At 42.6% G+C, this 20779-nt stretch overlaps 1 protein-coding gene across 4 annotated transcripts in view; it reads right to left on the minus strand.

Moving 5' to 3' along the window:
• The window catches only part of SCUBE2 (signal peptide, CUB domain and EGF like domain containing 2), a 63349-nt gene extending 54609 nt beyond the window's left edge, over positions 1 to 8740 (minus strand). For all 4 annotated transcript variants that reach the window (XM_069469550.1, XM_069469548.1, XM_069469549.1 and 1 more), the window contains exons 1-2: positions 8623 to 8740; positions 7171 to 7293 (exon numbers count right to left, since the gene is read on the minus strand). In XM_069469550.1, coding sequence (XP_069325651.1) covers positions 7171 to 7293; positions 8623 to 8740 — 241 coding nt within the window. The remainder of the gene's footprint in view (positions 1 to 7170; positions 7294 to 8622) is intronic.
• Positions 8741 to 20779: the final 12039 nt, after the last annotated feature.

Genomic DNA, 20779 nt, shown 5'->3' on the forward strand with positions numbered 1-20779 from the left:
ATCATCACCACCATTTATCTCTAGAACTTTTTTCACCTTGTAAAACTGAAACTCTATACCCATTCAACAATAACTCCTCATTGCCCCTGCCCACAGCCCCTGGAACCCACCATTCTACTTTCTGACTCTATGATTTTGACTACTCTAAGTATCTCATATATGTGGAATCATACAGTATTTGGTTTTTTATGACTGGTCTACTTCACTTAACATAATGTTCTCAAATATTGTCCATGTTATAGCATGTCAGGATTTCTGTCTTTGTTAAGGCTGGATAATAACGTTCCATTCTATGTACCACATCTTGCTTATCCATTCTTCTGTTGATGTACACTTGCGTTGCTTCCACCTTTTGGCTATTGTGAATAATGTTATGAATATGGGTGTACAAATATCTCTTCCAGATCCTGCTTTCAATTTTTGGGGGTACATGCCCAGAAATGGAATTGCTGGATCATATGGTAATTCTATTTTTAAATTTTTGAGGAACCACCATACTGTTTTCCATAGTGGCTGCACCACTTTATATTTCCACCAACAGTGTACAAGGATTCCATTTTCTCCACATCCTCATCAAATTTGTTATTTTCTGGGTTTTTTTTTTTTTTTTTTGATAGTAGTCATCCTAGTGGGTGTGAGCAGTATCTCCCATTTGTAGTTTTGTTTTGCATTTCCCTAATCATTAGTGATGCTGAACATCTTTTCATGTGCTTATTGGCCAATTGTGTATCTTCTTTGGAGAAATATCAAATCCTTTGCCCATTTCTGAATTGGGTTGTTTGATTTTTGGTGTTGAGTTTTAAGAGCTCTCTATATATTTTGGGCCGGGCGTGGTGGCTCACGCCTGTAATCCTAGCACTCTGGGAGGCCGAGGCGGGTGGATTGCTCAAGGTCAGGAGTTCGAGACCAGCCTGAGCGAGACCCCGTCTCTACTAAAAATAGAAAAGACATTATATGGACAACTTAAAATCTATATAGAAAAAATTAGCCGGGCATAGTGGCGCATGCCTGTAGTCCCAGCTACTGGGGAGGCTGAGGCAGTAGGATCGCTTAAGCCGAGGAGTCTGAGGTTGCTATGAGCTAAGCTGACGCCACGGCACTCACTCTAGCCTGGGCAACAAAGTGAGACTCTGTCTCAACAAAAAAAAAAAAAAAAAAGTTCTCTATATATTTTGGATATTAACCCCTTATCAGATATATGATTTACAAATATTTTCCCCATTTTGTGAGTTGCCTTTACATTCTGTTCATATTGTCTTTTTTTTTTTTTTTTTTGGGACAGAGTCTCACTCTGTTGCCCAGGCTAGAGTGAATGCCGTGGCGTCAGCCTAGCTCACAGCAACCTCAAACTCCTGGGCTCAAGCGATCCTCCTGTCTCAGCCTCCCGAGTAGCTGGGACTACAGGCATGCACCACCATGCCCGGCTAATTTTCTATATATATATTTTAGCTGTCCATATAATTTCTTTCTATTTTTTTTTTTTTAGTAGAGATGGGGTCTCGCTCTTGCTCAGGCTGGTCTCGAACTCCTGAGCTCAAACGATCCGCCCACCTCGGCCTCCCAGAGTGCTAGGATTACAGGCGTGAGCCACCGCGCCCGGCCCATATTGTCTTTTGATGTACAAAATTTTTAAATTTTCATGAAGTCTAATTTATCTAGTTTTTTCTTTTGTTGCCTGTGCCTTTGGTGTGATATCCAAGAAATCATCAGTTTGGCAGTTTCTTTAAAAGTTAAATATAAATTTACCATATGATCCAGTAATTCTACTCCTAGATATATTCCCAAGAGAAATGAAATATTATGTCCATACAGGGGCTTGCACGCAAATGTTCATAGCAACATTATTTATAAAAGTCCCACTATAGAAACAACCTAAATGCTTATCAATTGGTGAATGAATAAACAAAACATGGTATATTCATACAATGGAATACTAATCAACAATAAAAAGGAATGAAATGCCAAAACAGGATACAACACAGATAAACCTCAAAAGCATTATGTTAAGTGAAAGAATCCAAACACAAAAGACCACATATTGCATGATTCCATTTATATGAAATGTCCAGAAAAAGCAAATATAGATTACTGGTAGATTACTGATTGCCTGGGGCTGGGCTGAGAATGAGGAATACATGATCATGAGGGATCTTATTGAGGTGAGGAAAACATTTGAAAATGGGATGATATTGGTATTATGGTGATAGTTGCACAACTCCGCTAATTTACTAAAAATCATTGATTTGTACACTTAAAACATTGGTGAATTTTATGATATATAATTTATACCTTAGTAAAGTTGTTAAAAAGAAAATATAAATTTATCTGCTTATTTGTACAAAAGAAATATAGAAAGGATAGACCAGAAACTACAGAGACTGGTGACCCACAGGGTGTGGGGGAAGAGGTGGAAGGAAGGAGGCACGAAAACCAGGTAAGAGGAAGGCAAAGGGAGCAGCACTTTGCACACCTTTCTGTATAGCTTTGACTCTTAGAACACAGGGAGGCTTTACATACATGCACACATACATACATACATACACACAATCAACCAGGAAGCGTTGGGAGGGGTGAGAGGGGACAAAAAAAGATGGAATACAAAAAGAAACAAATGAACCTAACTATATTATAAATTAATAGCATAACCACACTGAAGGGGATGGGGAAGAAAAGTACTAACCCAAGTAACTTTGAAAAACAACATCATGACTGAATGCTGTAAGGTTAAAAACAAAAACAGCTGTGTACTATGCTCTCGTAAATACTGTACTCTAGTCAGTAAATCTCTTTTACTCACAGGGTTATGGATTAGTAATTCTGTAAATACATGTGTACTAGGATTGAACAAAGAGGTAAATACGTTGCAGATAATGAGAACCAGGTTTTCTTACTGTTGGAGACAGAAGTTATGAATAAACAAAGACTTAGGTTAGAATGAATCTTGCAGTATTGGTTTGGAACTCAAAGTATCAGTGTAACTCATTGTAAGTATGAGGGAAATGTAAAATTACCAGCAGGCACACATCACAGTAATAATTATTGCAGGCAAGATCCACAGCTGGATGCTAACATCAGTGAGCAAAGATTTGAGGAGAAACAGGATGCTGATATGGTCTCAAAGTATCTTGCCTAAGTTATGTATCTATGGCAAAAGAAAAAAAATAGTAACTGTGCAGTGACGAAACCCAGCAAACACCATCTTATTCAGTTGATCAAGGTTAACATCGGCCGGGCGCGGTGGCTCACGCCTGTAATCCTAGCACTCTGGGAGGCCGAGGTGGGCGGATCGTTTGAGCTCAGGAGTTCGAGACCAGCCTGAGCAAGAGCGAGACCCCATCTCTACTAAAAATAGAAAGAAATTATATGGACAGCTAAAAATATATATAGAAAAAATTAGCCGGGCATGGTGGTGCATGCCTGTAGTCCCAGCTACTCGGGAGGCTGAGACAGGAGGATCGCTCGAGCTCAGGAGTTTGAGGTTGCTGTGAGCTAGGCTGATGCCACGGCACTCACTCTAGCCTGGGCAACAGAGTGAGACTCTGTCTCAAAAAAAAAAAAAAAAAAAAAAAAGGTTAACATCACCAGGAATGGAACATGTTGATATCATGTAGCCCTGATGTGATACACTGAGAAGGACACAATGGCACCTCAGTGGTGGTCTTGCCAAAGATGTATAACCTCAATCTCATCATGAGAAAACAAACACAAGACATTCTCTTATCATTTCAATTCTTACCATGAGAAAACATAAGACAAAGGAAGTGAGCAGTACTCATCAAAAGTGTCAATGTCATGAAAGACAAGGATAGACTGAGGAACTGTCACAGGTTGGAGGAGATAAAAGAAATATGACAGCTAAATATAACGTGGGGCCTTGAATTGGATTCTGGAACAGAAAAAGAGCAGCAGGTAAAAACTGGTTAAATTTGAATAAAGTTTATAGTTTAGTTAATAGTATTGCACTAATGTTAATTTCCTGGTTTTGATAACTCTACTATGGTTGTGTAAGTTGCTAACATTAGGGTAAGATGTGTGAAAGGCATATACACATATGAACTCTGCACTATCTTTGCAACTTTTCTGCAGTCTAAAATTATTTCAAAATAAAAAGTTTTTAAAAAAGAAAAACACAGCTCCTTATACAAAGGCCAACTTTAGATTCATCCTTGTTAAACTTGATTCAGTTTCTTAAACTGAAAAGTAAGGACTATACAATGAATATTGACCACTGAGACACACCCCCCCCACCCCGCAAAGTCTGGGATATAAGCAAAGATTATTTAGGATAAAACATCTAAAGCTACTTCCGAACAACATTATTTTAAAAACTACTTATTCAGAGCGCATACTTTCATTTCTCCAACATTTTGGCAGAGGAAACTTTATGAAGGATAAAATTCTAGCCACTCTGGGCAAACCATCCTTGAACTTAAATGTAAGCAGTGAGGCAGGGAATAATCACAACATAAATGATACCATGGGTTGGTCCCAAGAGGCTTAAAAATTAATGGGACAAGAAACACAGATAAAGGAGTTAAATCTTTGAATCCTTAAAATCTTCATTTCCTCTCCTCTTTCTTATTAGGAGAAAATTTCCATTTCTGGATTCCTGTATGAAAAAATCCAAACTAAACAGGGATATCCTTACTTACTAGCATTATAAATACCACAGGTACTTAAAAGATCAAATGCTTCTAGAGTTTTAGTTTAAAATGACAGTAGAAAGGATATATGTTCACTGTTAACAATAACTCTATCTGTGGATAGAGTCTGTGGACTTTGTGGATAAAGGGATTGGAGGCACTTTAATTTTTTTATATTACACATTTTTTGATTGACTTTTTATAACAAAAATCATACATTATTTTAAAATAAATTGAAGTACATAAAAGGAGAAATGCCAGTCAATTACTAGTTATTTTAAACTAAATAGCATACTTTTCAACTATAAACTGTTAGCAATTCCATTTCATTTGTAGTATATCAACCTCAAAAGCTCAGAGTAAGGAAATTCCTGCCACTTGCCATTTAACATCATTTACTAAAGATGTACTTTATCTAAATGAAATCAGTGGCATGGTTTTGTGCCCCCAGATAGTATATAGCAATTGGAGGACATGGAATATCCACATGGTAAAGAAGCAAACAGTTTTTTCCCCAAGCAAGGTACCAACATGTATGAATTCCAGTACTGCAAATAGAATGTTGAAAAACAGAGAGGGCATGCAGGGAGATGTTTCCAGGAGAGAGAGTCTTTTGGCCTCCCATGACATAGGGCAGAGAGAAAGAGATGGCTTCCTGTCTCTGGGCAGACGGGAACATGGAGAAGCACAAGGGCTTCATGGATGGACCACCAACCCCACTTGCTACGAACCTGACCAGGAGCACACCTCCTCTGATGCAGGAAGCAGGAGCTTTGCTCCTCGTGCACAAAGGGCAGCTTCCTGATTTCCCAAGGGGTGTCACCCAATCCAAACTTGCCTATTATAATCCCATCTGTTATTCATATTTGCTGTCTATATTTTCTTTTGGTCTTCCTTTCAACAAAGTTCATTTTAAAAATCCCAGCTTGATTCAGCTGTGCTAAGACAAGGAGATGGGGGAAGGGAGCAGAATTAGGCCATTGCTATACTACAAAAGCATCTGACAGTTACCTGACTACTCGGTCATCTGCATGTTCTATATCTAGATATTTCATTTGTGTGTTTGTCTATTTGTTGGAAAAGACTTTGTGTCAAGGTGCTAGTGACTAAGCCTATCTTGTATAGTCATTTATTCAAAACCAAAAAAGTTTATTGAGTGTCTACCATGTACTAGGCATCACTGGACATTACACACTATTCCAATACCAAGAATCTTTATCACTCAGGGCCCACAATATGAAACAGATTGGTTTGAAACATCAGGGTATGAATACTAGGCCATTAAGTGGCACCAGAATAGACATTTATTAAAAACTTTCCTTCTGGTCTAAAGAAGTTAACATGTTTTTCAAAGTGGAAAGGGACTTGGAAGGGGCTTTCTTACTCAATAGGTAGGTTTAGGCCCTGCAAGTATTCAGAAGATCATTTCCCATTGGAGTTAAGCCCAAACTATAAAGAGTTTTGTCAAAATGAAAGGGGCCACCAACATGTTTGTCAAGGTTGCGCTGAGAAGCAAGGAAGGACTTATGGAGATGAGTTCAATGTTCCGCATCAATTTTAAGCTTCTTCCTGCATGAGATGACCATGGACAGTAGGACTTCTCACCCAGCCAAAGAGGGACAGCAGGAGGCTGAGTGAATATGAGAAATGTGGGGCTGGGGACAGAGCTGGGGTGGAGATCGGACTTTTTTTCACCTGCAGGCTAATTATGTGATCATAGCCACAAGTCCCCTGGGCCTTAGAGTCCCCATCTGTGAAATGAAGAATGGAACTGGCCCAGAGATCCCTGAATAGCCCTGCCAACTTTGATGCGCCATGACTTCTATCCCCAGGAACAGTTTCCTTCTGTGAGTTCCCAGTCTCTGGCCAGTCCTGAACTTCAGAGTTCGTGACACTTAGCCCGGAACATAAAATGGCAGAGTCCAGACTTCAGGCTCCCAGATCTGCAGCCCTAAGGGCTAAAATATTCCTCCACACACACATGTCTCCAGGGTGAACTTGTAGCTCTAAATGAGGCAGTTCCTTGGTGTGGCTCTAAAGCTTGGCAGATCACAGTGCCAAACACTGTGATAACGTTTGTGACACTGCTGAAACCATGGACAGGATGGATTCTCCTAAGCCAGCAGGGGAGGGCAGGACTCCAGCATTCAGACTTCAGGGAAGGGTACAAACTGCCCCAAGGAGGTGCAGGATCAGCCCTGCTCTGGCAGGCATGGCTCTCCTGATCAGCACGGCTCTGAGTGGGACCAAAAGATATTAAAGCATCTCTTTTCTTTTCCAGAAGCTAGACAAAAGGACATTTCAGAGCCAGATAAAACTATGGTCAGCTCCGGGGAACACCTAATGTTCAGATCCTTTAAGGATCTGAAATGCATTTCAGAGAGTGGGTGACATGATTCGGAAGTAGGAGGAGGCGAGGGGATGGGGGCTAGGGGGCAGCAATTTTACCAACATGAGTGGCCACTACAAGAACTAAGGAGGTGAGAGCTTCTCTGCTGGCCCCTGACATAGTCCCCAAGTCACTTACCCTCGCACTGCCTGCCCTCCCCTTGGTAGCCAGGCCTGCAGGAGCACTTGTAAGAGGCAGGTGTGTTCTGACACAGGGCATCAGCATGGCAGTCATCTAGCCCTTGGGCACACTCGTCCACATCTGCAAAAGAGCACAGCAAGCACCTAGGATGGGGCCCCAAGCCATGTGTGATCTGGCCTCGGCCCCTGTCTAGGATCATTCCCCACCAGCCTATCCCACTTCACTCCTCACAAGCTAAAACTGCTTGGGAGACCTGGAATGAACCGTGCTGTCTCCAGGCCCCAGTTTCCAGATGCAGCCTGTTCTCTTTAACTGGAATTACCCCCACCACCGCCTACTGGCCTTCAGGACTCAGCTCAAATTCACCTTCTCCAGGAAGCCTGCCATGCTCCCCAGCGTAGGTGTTCCCCACCATGTGCTCCCACATTTATGCCCTTTCATAGCACTTACCATGCAGGGTTGTTACTGTCTATTTTCCTGCCTGTCTCTCCACTAAACAATGTCTTGACAACAGACGGAGTCTGTGTCCCTGATGCCAAGTGCAGAGCCTGGCATGTGAGTAGGCAATAGCAAATGCCTGCTGAAAGAAGGACGGCAAAAAAAGCTCTGAAAGCCGAGCAGCTGTCTGTCAGCTTCCTAAGGGTTTAGGGTCTGTGGGGAAAGCTCGCCCTGGGTTCTGAGCAAACACCATCCTGAGCTCTCAGACGGTGCAAAGTAGCAATGGGGTCCCCACTGCCCCCAGCCCCACCCGTCCCCTCAACCTGGAAACCTTCCTAGGCAGAAGTATTTCCTGAGGTGACACCACTCCAGGATAGCAATTAAAAACTAAAGAGTTTTGAAAGTACTGCAAGTCCAGTTTGCACAGGAGTTCTTATCTCTGGCTGATGAAAACCTAGACTTGTTGCTGCTTAATCGTATTCCCAGACCCACAAACAGCCGCTGGTCCGCAAATGGTCTCCGGAGCCGACCTTCAAGCAGGCAGAACTACCAGGTCCCCAAAGAAAGAAGGGGGCAAAACTGCCACGGCCTCACGGATGTGCCCCGGCCCCCCTCAGACTCCCCATCCACACAATGAGGAGCTGGAGGACCCCGAGGGCCCGGTCAGTACCCTCGTCCCTGCTCTGCTGGCCAGAGTCTGACTAGCGGGCGCTCTCGGGGGCACCCAGGGCGGCGGGGACCGGGGCGGGAACTGTCAGCAGCTCCGGGTCCGAGTCCGGGCCGCGGGACTCCGGCCCTGGGCCTTTGGCCCAAGCGGTGGTGGCGCCTTGGCCTGGCCGGCGGGTGAGAGCCCCAGGGGAGCGGGGGCCACGCGGAGCTCCAGCCACCAAGCTCCCGGACCCGCCCGCCCGGCTCGGGGGACCCCATCAGGGGACCAGGACACCCTTCCTGGCGCCTGCCCCGCCCGCGCCGCCGCGCCGTGCCAGGTGCGCCCCGCGGCCGGACACTCACCCTCTGGCGGCCCCGCGGCGCGGCCCCAGCCCGGCGGGACGGCCGCCGCCAGCAGCGGCGGCAGCAGCAACAGCAGCGCCCGGGCCGCCCCAGGACACCCGCGGCCCGCGAGCCCCATGGATGGCGCGGCAGCTGCGGGCAGAGGCGGCGGAGCGCGGGCGCCGAGCGCGGCGGCGGCGGCGGCGGCGGCGGCGGCTCCGGGAGGTGTGTGCGGGCGCCCTGCCCGCCGCGCTCTGACACCCCCGGCCCGGCCCCGCCCGCCCCGCGAGCCCCAGCCTCATTTCACACGGTCCTCCCCGGCCCGGGCGGGCGGCGCGGGGGGCAGTGCCGCCCTGCCCGGCCCCCTCCCTTGCCCCTCCCCGGCCCCGGGCGGAGGGGGCGCGGCCGCGGTGGCCGGAGGGCGGCTGTCAGCCTGGCGCGGGCGGGCTGCGTGGTGCCCCGCACCAAACCCGCTGGTCTCCGCGTTCCCGCTGCGCTCCAGCATTGAGAGCCTCGGTGCTCCGTCTGTTTGCAGCCCCAACTTGACCCAGTCCCTCTGGTGGGCACAAACAGCCCTTTGAGGCTGAAATATTCAGGCACAGGGCCCCCAGAAAAGGTCCTGCATGGTCCCCAAACCCCAAAGCCATCTTGGGGCTTTCCACTTGGGAGGTGGGAGTGGGGGTGATTTCCACATGCTCCTGACCCTCAGACACACCAATTCAGGAAAAGAGCTATTTGGGGAGGGTAACCCCAGCTTCTCTGCTCACCCCAGGATGCTCTGCATCCTTCTCCAAACTGTCCACCCAGGCCCTCTCTGACCCCCTCTCCCACAGCCCCCTGAGGGCACTGGCCCACTTGTCCCACTGTGAGGCTTGCTGAAGCTGTCCCTCTCTCTGGCACACTGCTGGGCCCAGAATCACTAGAAACCAATTATATGTATCTTCATATACGTTGCCTGAACGGTGAAGGGAAAGGGCTAGAGGTCAAGGGTGAGCCACCAGGGACAAGAGACAGCCCTAATTTTGCCTGGGGCACAGGTGGCATCTATGGCCACCTGACCTCATAAACCTCAGGTCTGGCCAGCCACAAATATATGCAGTGCCTGCTGGCTCGCCCTCCAAGCAAGTCCTTGCAAGGGAACACACGCACAGGGTGTTCTCATACCACCACAGGCACAGATGGCTTGGACCCCACTGCACTCAGCATCACTCCAGGAACAAATGTAGTAACAATTCCTAGATGCAACCAAGCATCATAACTCAGGGATGTTAATGTTCTTCATTGAGCTTCTCTGTATTTATTTAGTTTTCTCCTGTGACTGTATATGTGTGTGTACATATGTAAGTGTCATTCCTTTGGTGATCAGAAAGAAAATAAATGTCACAAAAAATCCCCACCTAGCTCATGCACAAAAGCACTCACGTCTGCTTGGGGCCTATCCACCACCCAGAGCTCCCACCTTGCACACAAACCATCAGCACCCCAGCCCCCTTGCCGACCCATGGGCCGGCTGAGACTGCCTCTTTGGGGTGTTGCTACTGCTGCTGCTTGACAGAGCTGTCTGAGAAAATAACTTTCCTATGGTTGTTTTTCTTTTGACCTTTTCATCCCCAGGGAAGGCAGGCAGGTTGCATCCCTTTTTCTGTCTTTTGCTCCTCCCTCCCACCAGCTTTTGTTTGGTGCTGAGAGAGACACTCAGCTATTTCTAGTCATAAGGATGGTTTTTACACATTTGTAAATCTTCACTTAGTGAAACGTTCTCTCCGCCTTTGTCTTTGTGTCCTTAATGGTAGCCATAAATTACCGCCTTCTTTTCTCTCCACTGCATCAGGCTTCATTGCTTTTGAAATGATCAAAGTTATTTCTTTTAAAATCCAACTAGAAACTGCCCATTGTGTGGCACAGACCTCTTTAGCTCCAGTCAAAGCATATAAATACATAAAGCTGCCCGTTAAACTCTAGGGGGAGCCTCCTTCAGCCCCCTTGTGCCCGAGAAAGAAATAAGACATGTGCTGTTCTTTCCCTGCATCGTTTCCCTAACTTTGTATTTCAGTAAGAATACAAATTAATAATGATAAGGCTTAGTGCTTTTTTTTGCCTAAGACAGTTTTTGTCATGTTTCCCGGAAAAGTTCACCACTGGCGCAGATCTCAAAAAATGTTCTGAATCCTATTTTGTTTGCCCTGACTTCCATACAAATGTGCTTTCAGCTGGTCGGCTCCCAGACTCCTGGGCAACCCTTCTGACACTTGAGATTAAAGTCAATATGGTTTACAACTGGGAATTTCCATAGGGAAAAGGCTCCAGGGGAAAATTGTGTCCAAATGTCAATGTTTTCAATGTTTCTAGTGTCAGGAGAGACTTGGTTGGCCCTGCACTAGCTGCTGTCTGCCCTCTATTGTCCTGCTGAGGTCCCCAGAAACTTCTCAGAAAGACCACAGGCACTGTCCCTGAACTGAGGCTGAATCTCCCTCCCTCTCCCCAGGTTGAGAGGCCATGAACCAGGCCTGAGCAGGGAGGCAGGTCAGCCAGCCCAGTCTCACTGTGTGGGCAAGACTAAAGACAGACCAGAAGTGGGGGACTCTGGGTGCCCTTGAAGTATGTATGACTAGGTTCAATTCTGCATTCACTGAACACCTTTCAGTGCCCATCTTTCTTGGCTCCTCAGCAGCCTTGGAGGTGTAGACTACTTCCTCCTTGTGGAAACTCTCCCTCCCCTCAGTTTCATCATAACAGGCGAGTTCCTGGCTTTCCTCTCACAGCTCAGGAAATGACTTCTTGATCATCTTCTTGGAATCCTCCTTCTATATCCTGTCTCTGGATGGTCTGCTGATTTGCTTGATGCCATAATATAAATCTCCAGCCTCACTTTGTCCCCTTAGCTTCAGTCCCATGTGTCCAATTGCCCACTGGATACCACCCTCAGATTCCACATGTTCAAAATGGAGCTCATCTTCTTCCTCAAACCTGCTCCTTCTCAAGTGCTATCTCTTTTGGAGAAGGGCACCATCATTCTGCTGACACCAAGACAGAGGCCTGACAGTCATCTGGGATTCCATTCTTTCCCTTCCCACCACATCCAAACAATCATGTCAGTTCTACCTTCCCACCATCTCTCAAAACCATCCTCTTCCTCCATGCTTGTTGCCTGAGCTCAGGCCTCAGCATCCCTCACCTGCATGTTGCACGCAGGCTGTGATTCCTTACTGGCATCCCTGTCTAGACTCTCATCTCCCTTCAGTACACCTAACACAGTGGCTGCTGGAGTAAAATATAAATTTCCTTGCATCCCACCCCCTTGGTACAACCACTCTGAAGAACCGTGGGCGGCATCTACTAATGTAGAACACGCCTACCCACTTCTAGGTATATACCCAAGAGAAATGAGTTCACCAAAAGATGCGTAAAAGAATGTTCCTAACAGCTGTGTTTACACTAGCACAAACTGGAAATAACCCAAATGTCCATCAACTAGAAAATGAACAAACTCTGATGCATGCAACAACACAGAGGCATCTTATGAACATTATGTTGAATGAAAGAAGCCAGATACAATATGTATCTGGCTTTTTGTACACATTGTATAATTCCATTTCAATGAAATTTAAGAACAAGCAGAACTAATTAATAGTGATAAAGGCCAGAATAATAGTTTCCTCCAGAGTGGGTACTGACTGGAAAGGAGCATGAAGGAACCTTCTGGAATGCTGAAAATGGTCTAGATTTTGATCTGCATGGTGATTATATGGGTTTACACACATGTAAAATTTGTTGGAATGTGGGCTTAAATTTAATGCACTTCATGCACTTTACTGTATGTATGTTTTACATCAATAAGTTGAAACAAGCACTGCCTAGCCAAAGACTTTCATCTGATCCCATTCTATCTTTCCAGCCTTCTCTCCCACTACCCCTTCACCCACAGACTATACTCCAGCGACATCAAACTACTTGTACTAGCAGTTTGTCATTTCCCCCCCATACAGCTCTTCTTTTGGTCACCTTGTTCCCTTTGCCTGAAACACTTGAAGAAGTGTCCCAACAAATATTTGAAAAAATGAAATTCAACGTCTTGATTCATAAATATCACGATACCCTAAGGAAAAATATGTTTACTGAGATGTTCCCCCCAAAAAAGCAATGAGGCATGCATGAAAATACCTGAGTCTTCAGGTTAGCAGGTCCTAAGAACTAACGCAGACAGGAAAACTATCTGCTCTTGCACACACATTAATTTCTCCTCCATGGACGGCTGTGTGTCTCCTGGAAAACCTTTCCAATATGTCTCAGCTGGACATGAGGTAGTAAATTTTTCTGGTAGCTGCCATCCCCATATGCTTCTTCCTCCTTCCTAACAGACATTCACTCTCCCCCAGGCAGTCCATGCCCCTAGGAGGGAAACTGCCCCATCTCTAACTTCAGGCTTGGGAGTTGGCTTAAGGCAATCAATATCTTTCATTCCACTCCCCCTGCAGCAGTCATTGGTTCAGGGATGAGCACGTGACAGCATTCCAATGGGAGTGAATCTCAGGCCCTTTGCTTGCAAGATAGGAATGGATGGGCTGTCTCGTCTTCCTTGTGATATGGTTGTGCTGGATGAGAAACTGTGGCAACAAAGAGGGTGAGCCAAGAGAAACACCGAGAAGCCAACCAGGAGACACTCTACCTCGGGACCTCCAATTACACATGCCAGGACACTTCTTAATTGTTTGCATTGGTGGGTTTATTTTTTTAATTGCGGTAAAATATAGACAACATGAAATTTACCATTTTAACCATTTTTAAGTGTACGGCTCCATGACTGTAAGTACCTTCACATTGTTGTGCAGCTATCACTACCATACACCTCCAGAACTTTTTTCATCTTGTAAAACTGAAACTCTGTTCTCATTATACAATAATTCCCCATTCCCCCACCCCACTCCACCTGGCAACCACCATTCTGCTTTCTGTTTCTATGAATTTGACTACTCTAAGTATCTCGTATGAGTGGAATAATACAGTGTTTGTGACTGGCTTATTTAACTTAGCATAATGTTTTCAAGGTTCATCCACGTTGTAGCATGTTAGAATTTCCTTCCTTTTTAAGGCTAAATAATATTCCATTTTATGTATATGCCACATTTTGCTTATTCATTATTCTGTCAATGAATACTTGAGGTTATTCTACTTTTGGTTATTGTGAATAATGCTGCTATGAATATGGATGTACAAATAGCTGTTAGTGTCCCTGCTTTCAGTTTTTTTTTTTTTTTTGGTTTATACCTGGAAGTGGAACTGCTGGATCATATGGTAATTCTATTTTTAATTTTTTAACGAACTGCCATACTGCTTACCTTAGCAACTATACCATTTCTTATTCCCACCAGCAATGCACAAGAGTTCCAATTTCTCCATGTCCTCACTAACACTTGTTGTTTTCCATTTTTCTAATAGTAGCCATCCTAATGGATGTAAAGTGATATCTCATTGTGGTTTATTTGAATTGAGTTTCCTATTATTTACTGTTATAAGATAATCCTATTTACTTCCCTATAAGCCTCCCATTAGGTGATCCTCTGAGTAAGGAGGGTGAAAGATAGTTGGGTAGGGTTGAATCTTCTCAGGAGCCTAAATAATAAATGACTATTTTATTTACAAAGTTAATGCTATCTTGGTTTAAATGCCAGGACTCCATTTATTTCTTCAATGTTTCTAAAACTGCACAAACATTCTCTTTTGCTTACAGGTTAAAAATCCGTCCGATAAATGTTTACTTCAAAATGATAATAGTTAACATTTGAGTGAATGCTAAATGTCAGGCACTACTCTAAGTACTTCACATGTATTATCTCATTTAATCCTCATTAAAAACTCTGTGAAGTAGATCCCATCATTACCCGTACTTTACCGTGGACATTAAAGTGAATAGAGGTAGAGTAACATGCTGGAAGAGGGCAGACCAGGACTCAAAGCCAAGCAGTCTAGCTTCAGATCCCGCTTCATAACTACTGCTCTATACAGCCCACATGTGTGCCAGGCATTGCTCTGGGCCCTATGGGAGACACAAAGATGAATTAGAGGCAAACTCTTCCTCTAAGAGCTCACAGTCCAGCAGAAAAGGTGAGATGTGATAGGTATTCATCCTTAACACCTCTTCCAAAATATGAATATGACAATTTCTGTTTAAAACCCTTTGGTGCTCCTTCACCTACGTTACTGCACCACAAGTCAACCTCACTGGCAGGACCAGCTGCGTAATTTGCAGAACCCAGTGCAAAACAAAAAGCAGGACCCCTTAACTGAAATGCAGGGGAAAAGTGCTATTAAATGTACTAAAAATATTTTTTTCCTATAAAAATTTTTATTACTTGTAAAACATAATAGGCATAACATGAGTCAAAACATAAATTTACAAATGTCAAAAAGATAATATTTTGGTGTCATAATTTTATGCAATGAATAAGAATACTCTATTAATGTAATATCTTCATTGATAATAAGATTTTTCTGGCTTATTTTTTTTGCAAAATCATTTCTGTAAATCATTTTACTGTAAAAAATCAAAAAGGTCATCAAAATTAAACTTTTAGGATCTTCCTTTTCAATCAATATAATTGAAGGGACATCAGTTGTTTTTGGCAAATGAAAGGTGACAAACAATTTTTGATAATTTTTCATTTTCAGAACGATCTTTCTACTGACACAACTGTTATTGGATCTAACTGATATTGGATCTGTTTTAATATATCTAGAGCTGATGATTCTTGGAGAACAGTTTTTCTAAAAAGATTTAACTCTAGGCCGGGCGCGGTGGCTCACGCCTGTAATCCTAGCACTCTGGGAGGCCGAGGTGGGCGGATCATTTGAGCTCAGGAGTTCGAGACCAGCCTGAGCAAGAGCGAGACCCCATCTCTACTAAAAATAGAAAGAAATTATATGGACAGCTAAAAATATATCTAGAAAAAATTAGCCGGGCATGGTGGTGCATGCCTGTAGTCCCAGCTACTCGGGAGGCTGAGACAGGAGGATCGCTTGAGCCCAGGAGTTTGAGATTGCTGTGAGCTAGGCTGACGCCACGGCACTCACTCTAGCCTGGGCAACAGAGTGAGCCTCTGTCTCAAAAAAAAAAAAAAAAGATTTAACTCTAAATACAAAACATTTTTCTGTAAATCTGAATTTAATTTTAATATAAATTTATACAATATCATTTCAATGTTTTCTTTGATATTTCCTATAATGTGTGGAGATCAAATAAGAAATTGAAAGTGGCTTCATGATTTGTATTTAAGTTCAAATGATATATATTTATTGCTGTATCTTCAACAAGGAAAAATTAATTTTAAAATTATCTTCCTTGTTAATAACTAGTTAATCTGAAACTTCATATAAAAATAGTGTCTTTTCCATCTAATGCAATGATTTGTATATTTGGTTTCTGTTTCTAAGCCTACAGATATTTGCTTTGCAATGGAATAATACAGTTTTAAAAACCAGAGATTCTAACGCTTCAAAGAATTCTAATACTCCCTGCTATGCTTTATCACAACGTCCATGTGTTTCCTTTTATTTTGCAATAACTTACTGACAAAGTTTACTGCCTGAGTGCCAGCAATTCCTGTCCCAATGCTCAGGCCAGAGAGTTAGTCTTTGTGCAGACATTACAGGAACAGGGTCTGGGCATGGACAGGCAAGCCAGCTCCCCACCAAGTTTCTCAACGCTGTCTGCATGAAGAGACTCCCCTCTGCGGCTGCTGCTGTTGCTGACGCTGTCTCAGCATCCCAGGAGGTCCCTGGGGTCCCAGGGTGCTGTGGATTTCTCCTGAGGCATCCGTGTACGCTCCAGGCAGCCAGGCCCATGCTCTGCCACCCAGTGTATCTGCACTGCTCACGCGATGCACCATCGTCCCACCAGATTTCATTCACAAAACACAAGTTCAAAGATGAAATTTAAGAATTCCAAGAAGGCAACAGCAGGGCATAACACCAAACACGGGACCCTTCTGAGATCAGGGCCCTCATCTGACACACAACTTGCATGCCCTTAAAGCCAGCCACACTCACGGTTACGGCATTCAAGAGCCTTTATAATCTGGCTTTTGTTCTTGAGTCTTCTGAGGCCCCACCTCTCATAAGAGTGTACCCCATTTCCAGTGCTCCGGAACTGCTCACGGTCTCTGAGAGCATCACAACTTCGAGCCTTTGACCAGCCCATCTACCTTGAATGTTCTTCCTGGCCACAGCTCATCTCTTGAGACTTATTCCAGTATTACCTTCTCAGAGTCCTGCTTAACAAACCACCCCACTCCCAGGAGATGGGTTAGGTACTTCTCCTCTGTGTCCCCACAGCCTACTGCACAAATCCTAATCACAGCACCCATCACACGGTTGTATCTGTTAGAGTCCATGGCTGCCTTCCCAGCGTACAGACTTCGACTTCCATAAGGGCAGGTGGTATCTGTGATTCATCTCTGCATTCCCAGGCTCAGCTAGGTCTGGAACACAATGAATACTCACTAAGGTTTATTGAAAGAGTGAATACAGGTTCTCAAGAATAAAGGCTTAGGATATGAGCTGGTTTTATCATTTAATAATAGGGAAGTTATAGATACTATCTAAAGAAATACAGAGTAAAGGACATCATTGAAGGTTATAATTACAAAGGCAACTATTATACAAGAAGAAAAATCCAAGATTTCTAAATAGCAGAAGAGCCATGCACACAAAACTGACCTCGAGAGAGAGAAATGATGGAGACCAATAGAGAAGGCTGTCAAAGGGCTAGCATATCCCCTGAAAAAACAGTAAGACTGGATAATCTCACAGGGGGAATTCTAACAAACTTTTTAAAAGTAGATATTCCAGATGGGCACGGTGGCTCACGCCTATAATCTTAGTACTCCAGAAGGCTGAAGCAGGAGGATTGCTTGAGCTCAGGAGGTTGAGATCAGCCTGAGCAAGAGGGAGACCCTGTCTCTACTATAATAGAAAAATTAGGCTGGGCGCGGTGGCTCACGCCTGTAATCCTAGCACTCTGGGAGGCCGAGGCCGGTGGATCGCTCGAGGTCAGGAGTTCGAGACCAGCCTGAGCAAGAGCGAGACCCCGTCTCTACTAAAAATAGAAAGAAATGATCTGGCCAACTAAAAATATATATAGAAAAAAAATTAGCCCAGCATGGTGGCGCATGCCTGTAGTCCCAGCTACTGGGGAGGCTGAGGCAGCAGGACTGCTTAAGCCCAGGAGTTTGAGGTTGCTGTGAGCTAGGCTGATGCCACGGCACTCACTCTAGCCCGGGCAACAGAGCAAGACTCTGTCTCAAAAAAAAAAAAAAGAAAAAAGAAAAATTAGCCAGGTGACACGGCACGTACCTATAGTCCCAGCTACTCGGGAGGATGAGGCAAAAGGATCACTCAAGCCCAGGAGTTTGAGGTTACAGCGAGCTACTATAATGCCACTGCACTCTACCCAGGGTGACAGAGCAAGACTCTGTCTCAAAAAAAAAAAAAAAAAAAAAAAGCAGGTATTCCAGTGTTTTAAACTGTTCCAAAGCATTGAAAGAAAACTTTCAAATTCTATGAAGCAACTATACCATTGATAGCAAAACTTAATATTATACACACAAAAAAGCAAACTATAAATCAATATCACTTATGACCAATAAATTAAAAACCCTCAATAAAACAATTAGCAATCAGAATTCAGCATCATAACTAAGGGAGATATATTTCAGGGTGCAAAGATGGCTTAATGTTATGAAATAGATATGAGGAAGAAAATCATATGACCATCTCCATAGATACTAAAGGGCATTTGAAACAATATTCCTGATAAAAACATTCAATAAAATGAAGAGAGAGACTTCCTTAATATGAAAAAAAAATCTATCTTAACCCAAAAGCCAATGTGGACCTTAATGAAGAAATACTAGAAACATTCCCATTAAACTCTGAAACAAGACAAAGATGATTGTGTCAATATTATTAACACTTTACTGGATGTATTAGTCAAATCAACTAGACAAAAATAAACCAGAGGTATCAAAATTGGAAGAGAGGAAATATTATAGGAAATATAATTGTATATCTAGAAAACACAAGAAAATACACAAAAAACTACTAGAAGCAAAATGTGTGTGTGTGTGTGTGTATAAAATAAAGTAGTAGGAACAAAGTTAATACACAAAAATCAAGTTTTCTTACTATACATGATGTGATGAAAGAAAAGACCCTTTTTATAATAGCAACAAAAAAATTAAGTACCTGGCAATAAACTTAGCAAGAAATATTCAAAGCCTGTGTAGAGAAAATTCCTAAAACACTACTAAACACATCTAAAAAGAAAACTTGAACAAGTGGAAATACAGCATGTTCTTGGACAGGAATACTGAATATCATAAAGATGTCAGTTCTCCATACCTTAATTTAAAATTTTAATGTGATCTAAATAAATATACAAACTTTTTTTACTAGAGAAATTGATTCTGAAGTTCATATGGAAAAAGAAAGGAGCAAGAATAGCAATAAAAATGTGAAAAAGAAGAGCAATGAGCAAGGGGGAAGTAGATCAGCACTCCTGGATATGAAAAGGTGTTATGAAGCCTCAGTAACCAAAATAGTGTAATGCTGGCATATAAATAGATGGGCTAATGGAGTGGAATATAATAAACAGAAATAGTCTCAAAATCACACATGGATACAATATGATAAAGATGACATCTCATGTCATTGGAGAAAATATGGACCATTAAATAAATTATATTGGGACAAATAGGTAGCCACTTAGATAGAAATGAAGTTGAATTCATTCCTCATGCCTCACTAGGTTAACTTCAAATGGATAAAAGATTTAACTTTTTTTTTTTAAAAAACCTAAAAAATATTAAAAGAAAAATGTATTGTATTGAGGAAACCCTTCTATCACCCAAAACCCAGAAGCCATAAAAGATAAATTCGACTATTAGAAAAGTAAAAAAATACTCTGCATGTTTAAAAATGCTGTAAGTCAAAGAATAAATAATAAACTTGGAAAATGTTTTCATATCAAATCACAAAGGAGTAATCTCTTTCATATATAAAGAGTCACTAGAAGTCAATAAAGACAAGTAACCCAATAGAAAATGGGCAAAGGACATGAACAGATAAGAAATACAAATGAATCCTAAACATATTAAAACATTTTTAACCTCATTCATAATGAATAAAAGCTAAAATAAAACACTAAGGTATAGAAATGTTCACTTAGCGCACTGACAAAAATCCAAAGTTTGATAACACATTCTCATGGCAAAACTGGGAAAACAGGCATTTCAAACATTGATGGTGGGAGTGTATATTGACATAAGTTCTACAAAGAGAAATCTTGAAATATCTATTTAAATTTTAAAAAATATTTATCTTTTCACCCAACAATTCTGCTTTGGCAGTTTATTCTACAGATAGACATTCATGTGCAAAATGACATATGTACAATGCTATTCACCACTGCATTGTTTGTAATAGCAAGATTAGAAACATTCAGAAGGCCATCAGTAGGGGACTAGAAATATAAATTACATGATATCCATAAAATAGAACACTAAGTGGCTATAAAATGAAGATGTTCTATAAGTTCTAATATGGAAAGATCTCTAAGAAATATTTTTAAATGAAAGAGTGCAGAACAACGTATAAATTTTGCTACCTTTTTTGTAAAGAAGAAAAACAAGAATCTATATTTATATTTGCTTGTATATACATAAACAATCTCTAGACAAATACATAAGAAATTAAGAAGAGGGTTACCAGTGGTGGGGATGGGAAGGGGTAGATGGGGGTCAAGGATGGGAGGGAGATAATTTTCGACAACATGACTATATTATCATAGAAGGAGAAAGGGTGAGAGAAGAAGGAAGAGGAAGAGGAATAAGAGGGGGAAGAGGAGGAAAAGGAAGAGGAAGAAAACTAGAGAACTGGAGTAGAGGTAGTTTTTATTGTTATGACAACCTAATGAACTTAAAGTCCAGATCCCAATCATTTTTTAGAATCATGCATTCATCACGTGGGATTTTTCAATAAGATTTGCCCATAGTTCATTTTCAGCCACAGAATATAACATTAACTTTCTACTGCTGCCTTAGAATTATTGACATCATTATGGTGAATTATCCTCCCAGACCAATTTAGACTAAATAGGTAACAGGTAACATCTTTTAAATTTTTG

Source organism: Eulemur rufifrons, chromosome 6 (genome assembly GCF_041146395.1).
Source record: "Eulemur rufifrons isolate Redbay chromosome 6, OSU_ERuf_1, whole genome shotgun sequence".
Taxonomy (NCBI): Eukaryota; Metazoa; Chordata; class Mammalia; order Primates; family Lemuridae; genus Eulemur; species Eulemur rufifrons.